This window comes from Macadamia integrifolia, unplaced genomic scaffold, assembly GCF_013358625.1.
Source record: "Macadamia integrifolia cultivar HAES 741 unplaced genomic scaffold, SCU_Mint_v3 scaffold2349, whole genome shotgun sequence".
In the NCBI taxonomy this organism is placed as follows: Eukaryota; Viridiplantae; Streptophyta; class Magnoliopsida; order Proteales; family Proteaceae; genus Macadamia; species Macadamia integrifolia.
The window spans coordinates 38,702-50,566 of NW_024868650.1; the positions used below are offsets into that span (position 1 = coordinate 38,702).

Consider the following 11,865-nt stretch of genomic DNA (forward strand, 5'->3'; position numbering starts at 1 on the left):
TTAGATTTGTACCCATACTGAGATCTAACAAGTGATATCAGAGCTCACCCCATGGGACAAGAATCGATTGAATTTTTCTTGTACATGAGGATTTTTATTATTACTTAAAATCCGTTGTTAAAAAAAAAAAAAAAACCTTAAAGGCTTGTTTGGTTTTTTGTTCCTTTTGGGTTTTTATTTAAACTACTTTAAATTTCATTTTAAGGTTCGTTTTAAGGCCAAATTGAAATATGTTTTTTGCGTTGGATTCCTTGTTTCGGGCCACATTTAATGATCTAATTTTTAATATGACATATTTATTTGAAATTTTATGTTGTATTTAGTTTCAATCATTGAAACAAGAGGGCATAAATCAATGCTTTGAAAAATGTATATGTTATTGGTTACCATGAAATTGAGAAAATTTTTTAAATTGAGATATGTAAATATAGAAAAGGGTGTAAGCTTCCGCTCATTCTTAGCTGCAAAGTAATTTTTTAGGAATCCATGAAAGGATGAGGTGGAATCCACAAAAGTAGTACATCTTATTATTCTATGATTTTCCACAGGGTAACAATGTAGGTGACATTTGCCCAAAGATAATGTCATAAAAGTTAAGAAATGATAGTAACCTAGAGGTTCCTAAGCCCAAAGGTAAGGGGATTTCAAAATTTATTGTTCTTTTCACAGTAATTATGGATTTACAAGAGGACCAGTGCATTCTTAGCCCAAAGAATAGGAATGTAGTTGAGATTGTGACTCTTGTATGGTTATTGTTGTCCTAGTGACATATTTATATGTATGTTTGAACATAAAGATATACATTTCCAATGGGAAAGATATGATAGAACTGAGTGAAATCCACCAAAGTGGTACATTCAGTTCGATTGTATCTTCCCCAACAGTAAAGGTGATACTTTCCCAAATGTTATGTCATCAAGGTTTGAGGATAATTATCCACATTTCAGAAATGGACATTGAATTAGGAGTTCTTTTGCCCAAAGGTGATTGAATTCCGAAGTTAGTGTTGTTTTCACAGTTAAAAGAAGAATATAAGAGCATCAGCTAATTCCTGTCCCAAAGGATAGGGAAACATTTTTAATTGTAACTCTTATTTAAAATATATTGATGGTATTACATGCTTTTATATTATGATTTATATTTTGATATTTGGCATGTATTGTGTTGTTGTTACTGCTGTAGTAGGATGGTCATTCCCTCAAGTTATGTATCTTTCATCCTAATGCTCACTGGTAACAATTATCCAAAGTGGGTAGAGGAATTATAATTGCATTTAGGTCTTCTTGACTTAGACTTGGCACTTAGGGAGCCTAAACCTGAGCCTCTCACAGACTCGAGCAGAAGTGCTGAAAGGACCAAGTTTAAGAAATGGACTAAAGCAAACAGAAAGTGCATACTAATTTTAAAAAAAGGCAGTTCCTGAAATTATACGTGGGAACATAGAGATCAAAGACATTGTAAAAGAATTCCTGAATGCTATTAAAGCTAGATTTCAACACAACAAGAAAGCTGAGAAAATCACATTGATGACCAGGCTAATGAATACAAGGTATGATGGATGTGAGAGTGTTAGAGAATACATTTTGGGTGTAGCTACTGATGCTGGTAAACTTAAGGATCTTGGAATACAGATCGATGAAGAATATATTGTACACATTACACTGAATACCCTCCCTAGTCAGTGTAAGGTTATCCAATCTATCTACATTGCACTAAAGGACGATTGGAGCCTAAATGAGCTCATTTTCATTTGCACTCAAGAGGAAGAAAAATTGAAACAAACTAGGTTTGAGAGTGCACATGCAACTTTCCACAAGGGATCTTCTGGTGGACCAAACAGAAGGAACAAGAATTTTTCCAACAGAGGAAGCGTCAAGTCATATGACAAGACTAATAGCTCTCAAGAACTTGACACATCTCAAAAGGCTCAGGATGAAGAGAAGACCAACAACGTAGAATGTTTCTGGTGCCATAAGAAAGGACATGTGAAGAAGGACTGCTTTATTTTCAAGAAATGGTTAGAGAAGAGGAGGAATTCTAGGGCTGATAAGTAGGATGATACCAAGAAAGGGTGAGGTAGACTGATCTCCAGCAATTGAAAGCAAGTAAAATTAGTCCCATCAAGTAGTTATGATTTCTTTACATACAATTATTTGAAATGCTTGATTAGTGGGAGCTCCAGTTTTGTTTAGTATTTATTTATGTTTTGAACCTTAACCCGTATGTTTTGGAGCACAGTTTGATGAATTATGGTTAAGTTTTAGCATTTACATTAACTGCTTTATTTTCAAGAAATGGTTAGAGAAGAGGAAGAATTCTGGGGTTGATAAGCAGGATGATACCAAGAAAGGGTGAGGTAGACTGATCACCAGCAATTGAGAGCAAGTAAAAATTGGTCCCATCAAGTAGTTAGGATTTCTTTACATACAGTTATTTGAAATGCTTGATTAATGGGAGCTCTAGTTTTGTTTAGTATTTGTTTATGTTTTAAACCTTAGTCCGTATGTTTTGGGGCACAGTGTGATGAATTATGGTTAAGTTTTAGCATTTACATTATGCATAGTTATTTCTTTTATTATTTGGTTTATGAATTCATTTGAGAATGTTTTTATAGGCAGTAATTGTCTTAGTTATAGACAATATTTTACCACAGTTCAAAATCTAATGTTTACCTCATTTTAAGACAGTATTTGTCACAGTTCATAGACAATATTTGCCACAGTTTATAGGCGAAAAACCACAGTTAGATATTAGCCACAGATCAAAGGCGATTTGCCACAGTGAAGGTTAATATCACAGTTAAGGACCTATATATAATGACAATAGTGTAATTTGAGGATATGTCAATGTTTCTATGATGATATCCCACATAGATTCGTGTTAAGAAACTTACTTATGTTTGTAATAACAGAAAGTTGTATGCCGTATATTGAGGTGTATCTTCTGCTGTTATTTGATGTGAGTGGTTTTTCAACTGAATCACAGTAAGAGTGGTTAATGTAATAAGATTCTATGGCCACACCAATTTAAAAGACATCCTTATAATTAATGTAGCCCAAGTGGGAGATTGTTGGATTTATGGGCTAAATCAATTATTCGGGTTGATTAAATGGGTGAGAGTCAAATTGCATGAACCAGTTCGGTCCACTCTCAAGTTTAGGGATATACTGGCTCAACCCATTGTGGTTTAGGGTTTTGGGTGCAGGACAGTATTATAAATACTAGGTTTTGGGTCCCTACAGTCATTATTCACTATTCTCCACTTTACCACTAAAGTGAGAGAACCAAAGAGGTTTAAGGGGTTGTAGAAGATCCATAGCCAAGCCAAGAGAGCGAAAGTGGGAGTGACCAATATCAATCTTCTTCAACATACTTGGTGAAAGGTACAATTAGATCCTCTATAATTTTGTTAGATTCGTGTTCTTGTTTCTCTGTGTGGTTTCTTCAATTGGGGTTTTGGATTTGTACCCATACTAAGATCTAACAACCTCAAAACCCTATCTATTTCTAGACACCTCTCTGTTCCAATCTCTTAACTCTCAAGTCACCAAGCACTCCTGTTCAGAGTTCAAACTTTCCTTCATTGTACTAGCGGCGATGTTGTTCAGCGGAGCATTGGTTTCGTCCATTTTGGTGATGAGAACGTGAAAGTTTTACAAGAAGCTTAGAGAGGAGTCGGACACAGTGGAGGAGATGGCATTGTCATCTGCCACAGCCAATGACGGAGGACGCTGCTAATTAAGACAGTGAAGAAGCAAATAAGATTCGGGCATACTTTGTTCATATATATATATATATATCTTCATTCATAGATTGGAGCTTGGAAAGGGATGGGCTAAATTTAATCTGCAACTTCATCTTTTGGGTGGGTGGGCGCGTGGGGATGTTGTTCTTATTCTATATATATATATATATCTTCATTCATTGATTGGAGCTTGGAAAGGGATGGGGTAAATTTAATCTGCAACTTCATCTTTTGGGTGGGTGGGCGCGTGGGGATGTTGTTCTTATACTATATATATATATATATATATATCTTCATTCATTGATTGGAGCTTGGAAAGGGATGGGCTAAATTTAATCTGCAACTCCATCTTTTGGGTGGGTGGGCGCGTGGAGATGTTGTTCTTACCGTTTCTGTACCGAATTAGAAACTGAATGCATACTGAATGCCAAATACTGAATACCGAAACCATACCAAATCGGGTGAGTATCAGTATTGTAAACCTGAAAATATTAACAATATGGTATGGTATCGGTATCTGGTATCGAGTTTTGGTACCGTACCAAAACCAAATTGAATACCAAAAACTGTACTAATTGACACCCCTACCTTGACCCATGGTCAGTGTTTCTCGACCTTAATCCACCCTCAGGGTAAGAAATATTAGCCCATGCCCTGTTCGGGCTCAGCATGGGCCAGTGTAGGTTCGGCCATTAGCGCCAAACTTACTACCAGAAACTTAAACTCGAAAATTCCCCTTTTACTGTTGTTTCTCTTAGTTACACAACAAGACATCCAAACATATTAAAACTCCTCCGAGTCAAATTGATCCAACAGGTTACATTTGGTAGGGTCGAACCGTACTGCGAAGCCTCTGCACCCCTAAACAGGATCATTGATGGGTAGCTTGGGCTGTGTTTGAGAATTTAAAATGTAACTGCAAGCGTACGAATCAGTGTAGCTACGGGTCGAACACAAGGAGAGCAGCCACTTTATTTTTCTTTTTACTTCTTTTAATAATGCGACAATGAACCGATTAATGGTTGTGATCTAATTCTAATTACCGTCCTAAACATATGTATCTAAAATAACGTCCTAACCATTCGTTATCTAAAAATTTAAAGACGCAAGTCACACAATTAAAATTAAATAAATAAATAGCTGAAAGTAAACACCCTATGCAATTAAAAAGCAATGAAGGAAAAAAAATACTGAAATAAAAATAAAGTAAAAGAAAGGGGATAAAGCTAGAGAGAGACTCACAAGTAGGTTTCTCTACTTAGCCTGAGGAATGCATCATAATATGAGCTTCCCTACTTGATCAGAGAGTCACTCTTACAAGGGTTACTCTACTTGGCTTTAGGGAAAGTGAGACAATTAAAATAAAAACAATAAAATGATGGTTCTATGGCTGGGAGGGGCAAAACCAACACATACACTAGGCATGAACCTTGGACGAAAGGGATATCAATAATGTAACGACTGAAATTAAAATCCTAAATTAAGAAAGAAAGGGTAGTCAAAAGAGAGAATGAAAGGGGGGAGAGAAGACTACTGAAAGAGCCTACTTACTTGAACTTCAACCCTTAAACTGAAAATTTGATCGATTTGAAAAACCAGATCTGGAATAAACCAAATCTGAAATTTTTAGTACTAGAGAAAACAAATTTGAAGAAAAAAAATTGAACTTAAGAGACATGCTTCATAGCTTGTTCTTGCCATCTAGAACTAAGTCTAGAACTAGAACTTGAAAAGTACAACTTCAATTGCTTTAAACAATAAAAATAAAAGATTGAATAAAAAACAAACGTGCTTACATTAATTGAATAAAAAGAACTTACATAAGTGTTTAAAGCATAAACCTAGAACTAGAGCTAGAGAAAGAGAAAACTAGAGCAACTAAGAAAAAAACCCTAGAAGAAGAATGAAGTGCCTCTTCTCCTTGTGTTAATTCTATTATATAGAGAATGGGGGAGGGAAGCTAAAGATTTTAGCTTATAAAAAAAAAGATATATATTTTTTTTATTTTGTTGATGAGGTGGAGGAGAGAGAAGATAGAAAATTGTAGGAAGTAGGGAATCTCCAACGATTTTGCTTTCTTTTTCCTTCTTTTTTTATTTTTTATTTTTTCTCTCTAAAATAAAAATCTCAACAAAATGACAGCTAAGATGTTTGTACTTAAGACCTCCTAATAAGGAAGGGATTTTGCACACCACAACTCACCAACTACGCTAGGTAGTTGTTGTTACTAAAAACGAATCTTCAAGCACTTAAGAATGTGGTCCATTGATTCTTGTTGGTATTTGGAATATTCCTTATTCCCTTAGGACAACTGCAGATGGGCTGGTTCTGCATCATGGTTCAGTTCTGATCCATCATTCTTTTTCTGACCCGAAAAGAATAATCACTTGTACGGTTGACCAAACGAATGTGTACTTGCAATTGAACATGTCCATCTTGCTTAGAATTTCGTCCTCTTTGCAATCATGAAAAGAAATAGGACCTCTTTACGTGTAAAATTGGAGATATAGCATCCGATAGTCCTTAAGACCTTGAAAATATAAAACCTGCAAAAAGAGAGTAAAACGCAAGGTAGCTCCATTCTAAATATGTAAAATGCATGTTTTATTACACTAGATTTCACACATAAATGTGCTCATCAGACTGATACTATCATAAACCAAAAAAAAAAATCCCGTTTGTATAATCACCAAAATATAACAACCTTACTTAAGGTGGAAAGCGAGAAAAAGAATGAAGGTATATATATATATATATATATAGTATGATTCAAATCGTTGATACATTTATTAGAATACTGCATTGAGTAGAGGTGGCACAATTGTGTTGAAAGGTCATAATCTATGTTAGCTTATGACTTATAGGTAAAGCAATTGAAACCACCAACACAAAATTAACTTTAAAAACGTTATTTGAGAGGGAAAAGTTGTTAATCTTGGGTTAAAGTATTTACATGAGTACTTCTACCATCATATCTATTGTGACAACTTCTAGATTTGAAAGGATTATAGTTTCGTTACCAAAAAGAAAAGGATTATAGTCTGGTTTGGTGATTTTTTTCTTCTCTTTTCTCCTTAACTACCCTGTCTCAATTGGCTAATAGTGATCAAAGCTAAATGTTATACAAACCTCAGATTTTGATAGGCCGCTAGTTTTAAACTAGTAATTTTCTTGCCATTTATGTGAAACTAATGTATTTGAACCTGTAAGTTTCAAAGGGGAAAAAAATCTTTGTCTGGACCGCAGTTTACACTAATGCTTTTTGTGTCTATCTCTCTCTTCTCTCACCAAAGGGGCATAGATATAATTTCAAATGGAGAGAGAAAGAGAGAGAGAGAAGGCCACGATCTCAGAAAGTTAGTTTTTCCCATTTTTCAAATACATTCTCTCTATGCAACATCTAAACCCATAAGCAATTAATTCCATTCTAATCGGTGAAACGATGGTTTTAAGAAGTGGTATGTTGGACGCAATCTTAGAGAACTCTTAGTGACTTATGGTGGATCTTATGGTGGAGTTTATGGTGGAGAAGGGCTCTAAAGGTCTCTGTTTTTACATTATAGTAATGAACACTAATGTTCCTTTAAAATTTTAGTATGCGATTGGGGATATTATTCACTAATGCATCTATTTTCTTGAATGCAACTTCCAATATATTTTTATGGTGATAAATATTGTACTGACTCCTTAGTTCAGAAGGCATTGTTGATGATGGGTTCGATAGTATAGCCAAATTCCACTCTGTGGTTGACAGAACCTTGTAATCTGTCAAGTATGAACTTCTCTGGTCCTATTAAGTGGAAGTCTTTCTACCATTTTTTCTCTTGCCATGCATTTGATAACAAAATCTTATATCAATAAGGCAATAAAAAGTTGGATATTTCAAAAAGTAGGCCAATGCTATTAGTTTGACACAATTCTAAGTTTTTCTTCACCTACCATCCTAGGGTTTACAAACTATTATAGGGTTTTAGTATTTTATCCAAAATATCCTCTTGATACCCCCACACCCATCCGAAGCGCCATGGTGAATGAATGTGATCACAGTGGTCTTAGAAAAACTGTCCATTCTAAAGTATTGGTTTCTCTTGTCTCTATATGCAAACAGGTAATGAAAGATAAACCAAGGACAAAGGAAGAAACCATTGATTTGGATCACACTTACCAAACCAGCTCGGACCAAAGCCTTCCCATTTTATCATCCAGTTCCTCGTCAAATAGATGTGAACCAATCCGATTTGTGGAGTTCAAGGTGTTGTTTCTTATATGGATTGGTTAAATATTGATCCTAACTGGTTTGATCATTTGGTCTAATCCAAGCAAATCTTACCCAGATACTGTTCATGTCTACCAACAAAGGTTGGTGCACATTGCACAACAGCACAACAATATCCCACCTAATTAGAGGCGTGTGGCCAAGAGGTCATCATCGCCAACCATGTTATCCTCTTCGCTTAAGTCATATCCAAGAGGGAAAATGGTGGGTGGGTATTGATTATGCATGCCTAGCTACATTTGCCTAGGAGTAGTACCGATGAGGATTCTCTAATACCACCTTTCCCTAATAAATTAGGTTTTGATGAGAAATTATCACCTTTAGGGCTTAACTCAAATCCCTAAAAGTGGAATCTTAGCTTAATCCCTCTTAATAATCTAGGAAAACCCTTAATTAACTAGGTATATCCCATGCATTTCATTGTCCACACGTAACAATCTCTTGATATCCTTATTTAAATGACACATACAACCCACTATTAAAGCTATATATATATATATATATATACTTTAATGATAGTGACAAAATAATAACCATAGACATGGATTCAACTCTGACTTAAATCTAAAGCCTTTGGAAAAGCCACTTTATACTAAACTTCTACACTAAGTGCTCTTTTCTTTAATTTGTGGGTGTTTGTAGAGTGAGATTTCTTAGGGTGACATAGTGAGGTCGTGGATATCCTAAGTCACTAACACCATAGCATTCTATAATTTATATTTGGGGTTCATTATTGTAAAGTGGGATCTACTAAAATTATTCGATTGTGTTTGGGCTTAATGGAGGACACATAAAATATAGGATGGATTATAATAGTGTTTGGTACTTTAACAATCTATCGACCATATAGAAAATAGAATGTGGATTCAAGATCAATCAGCCCTGAATCTCAAGGAAGAAGATTAATCATCCTTTATATTAATATATAAAAAAAAAAGGTGAAAGGTTTTCTACAAGAACAGTGCTTGCATGGTCAAAATAAGAGAGAATATCAGTATGAAATCTTACAATTTATTATGTGAGAAGGGTATAATTAAAACAATATGTATAAGGGCACCATAACAATCTTTTTCCTAATAAAAATGAATGAAAGTGTTTCTTGTGAAGGAGTGTGTGTGAGGAAGCATCAATAGAGGAGTTAATTGCCCTTTTATGGGGGGATGGGCTGGTCATTTTGCCCCCCATGTGTCTAGGCATAGGGTTTACACTCCCCCATAGAAAAACTTCCCTTAAAATAAGGGAAAAAGAAGCCTTTCGGCCTCTATGCCCAGACATAAAGGGAGGCTAGAATGACTACCTCACCTTAAAAAAAGTGGAAATCTTTGTTGATGCTTCCACATGAGCTCCTATTGGCCTTGCACTAGCATATGACCACATGAATCTTGTGGCCATTACACCCAGAACGGGACCAACTAAGAAAAATACACAAGCATCCAATACCAAAGGGACATGATAGTCTTTCAATTGCCCAATATGTTTGGACGTAGGGGCACGGGACCCATTAGATAACTACCAGTAGGAATAACTCCATGATTCTAATTTGTATGTTTTTATTCCCCAAATTTTTTTTTCTAAGTTCTCTTCTTATTTTTGGTAAACATTTCTAAGTTCTCTTCCACTCCTTAAGAAACCATACGAGTCCATGGGATCCAACAATTAAACTGCTCATTTCCAAATGGTTTATTAGCATTAAGCATACTTGATAGATAAGACACGATAAGTTTTAATGGTAAAGATAAAACATAATAAATTAATAAGTAATAAGCGCCACGTTGTGAACTGTGAATCGAGTCAAAGCCGATGAGCTTAGCCAGGCTGGAGCTGTGGGGATATATAAAGTTTATATATACTGCCAGTGATGAGCATCCGGAATTATTAATTAAACCTGACCGACATTAACAAGTAACCGCGTAAAATCCCTCACACCTACAGTCTCAAAAAAAAAAAAAAAAATGCATAGGGCATTTTTAGAGTAGGGTTGTACGACTTTTTTCCCATCAGCTGTGTCTTGGTGTATTAAATATCATTCTTTCTTCTAATATTTATTTATCAAAAATTATTAAAATGGAAAAAAAAAACTTACGTAGAAGCAAGCGCAAAAAGACCACCTTGCCCCACCTCGTGCGTTAAAGATGGGATTGGATCCTCTCCAGTGTGTCTCTCAACTATTCGATGTATGTTGGAGGGATTGGCACACTTGAATAATCTCATTTCTTGAAAATTTTCCTACGTATAGTCCTATTGACGTTGCACATTGGCGTCGCCTACACAAGGTTAAGCAAGATTCTTATAATAATTAAAAACCTTTAAAAGAAGAAGGAAAAAAAAAAAGGAGAAACTTCTGTAAAAGGTGGTGACTCCTGCACCAGCAGAGGAAGCAATGAAAGAGAACATGAAAACGTCAATAATGATGAAATTTTCACCATTCATGTGATACATAACGATTATTTTATCTTCCCACGTGCCTTGGTGAAGAGGCCATGCTGTTTTTTATGGGTATATTTCCGGAGGAAAAGAACATAATTCTCAGTGATTGGACAAAGAATCTTATAACTTTTGGTAATACGAATCTTATAACACTGGAAAAGTTTCTCCACCCTATAAATTTTGGGTTACGGTGGCTCGTGTTCAACCCACCCAAGCACCTGCCTATAGTTCGCAAGTCTAGATCTAACCGAAAATGACACTAAACGTTGACGTATTTACCAAAAGAAGCCACTGCCGTATCCAATTCAAACCCAACTCGGTATAAACGGATCGGGATAAACCATAAACGAAGACTGAGAGTAATAAGTAAGAATATCTTTCTGTTTTCTCCTTCATTTCGGATTTTGAAAAAGTTAGGGTTTTCTTGAGCTGTAAACCTTCCTCCATTAATTTTGCTCTTTTTTGTTTGAATTGAAAGCGTATAGGGTTCGTCAGATCTCAACTGAAACTTGTATTGGCATGAATCCTGCGTGAAGGAGAGGCTGAAAAGAAAGACGATTATAGCTTGTTATTTATTGTTTTAATATATTATTTTTATCGTATATATGCTTCGGTTGAGTTCTGGAAGAAACGGTTTTGCGATGCAGAAGTTCTTGAGGTTGAGGTTGGACGATCTATGATCTTCGTCTTTGCGTTTGTTTTTGTGGTTCTTAGGGTTTGTAAGGAATCATCGGCAGAGTGCATGAGGGATTTGATCCGTTTTCTATGTTGTATCAAGATTTTCAAGAGAGTGAGGAGAGATTTTGGGCTTGTGATCCGGAGCAGGGGTAGGTGGGGGAAATGTGGTTGATTTTAGCGACGACTGGTACCTGGGTTTTTTGAGTTCTTTGATTGTTTCTCAGCAGAAACGGGGGCTGATACTGGTCTTTTTATTTGGTTGGATTTGGAGATTGTGAAATGATGCAGCAAGAGCAGAGAAAGAAGGTTGTCTTTCAGAGATTTTGTCTCTTTCCTCTTTCTTTTGTGATCTCTGAGGGAGTGAGGTGGTGTGGATTGTTTGGGTTTGATCGAAGAAACTTTGGTTTGGTTTTTTTTTTTTTTTTTTTTTGAAAATTCGAAATGCTCTGGTTTTTCGTGTGAAAGTTGGATACTTGAATCATTTGAGCTGTGGATTAGATCCATTTGCGAATTAAGAGCGATCAATGGTTCAGAATGTTCTTCTGCTTTTGATTGTTGGAATCCCCTGCTCCCGTTATCAAAACCCCTAATAACGTGTTTATCTTTCTCAATTTCTCATCCCACCTCGCTTCAGCCAGTCTTCTGCAGTTTTGCTTGAATTTTTCTCTTTCCTTTTTGTTTTCTGGATTCCAGAGAAAGCTTATGATCTCTAGTTAGGTCCTTCGTATTGGATCTCCCC

The 11,865-nt window shown here is 35.8% G+C and overlaps 1 protein-coding gene across 3 annotated transcripts in view; it reads left to right on the top strand.

Annotated features, from left to right (window-relative positions):
- The first annotated feature begins 10,684 nt into the window (after positions 1–10,684).
- LOC122066323 (mitogen-activated protein kinase 10-like) overlaps positions 10,685–11,865 on the top strand; it is a 7,386-nt gene continuing 6,205 nt past the window's right edge. For 2 of the 3 annotated variants that reach the window (XM_042630144.1, XM_042630146.1), the window contains exon 1: positions 10,821–11,432. In XM_042630144.1, the coding sequence (XP_042486078.1) occupies positions 11,406–11,432 (27 nt within the window). In that variant the 5' untranslated portion in view covers positions 10,821–11,405. The other variant, XM_042630145.1, reaches the window with a different exon arrangement.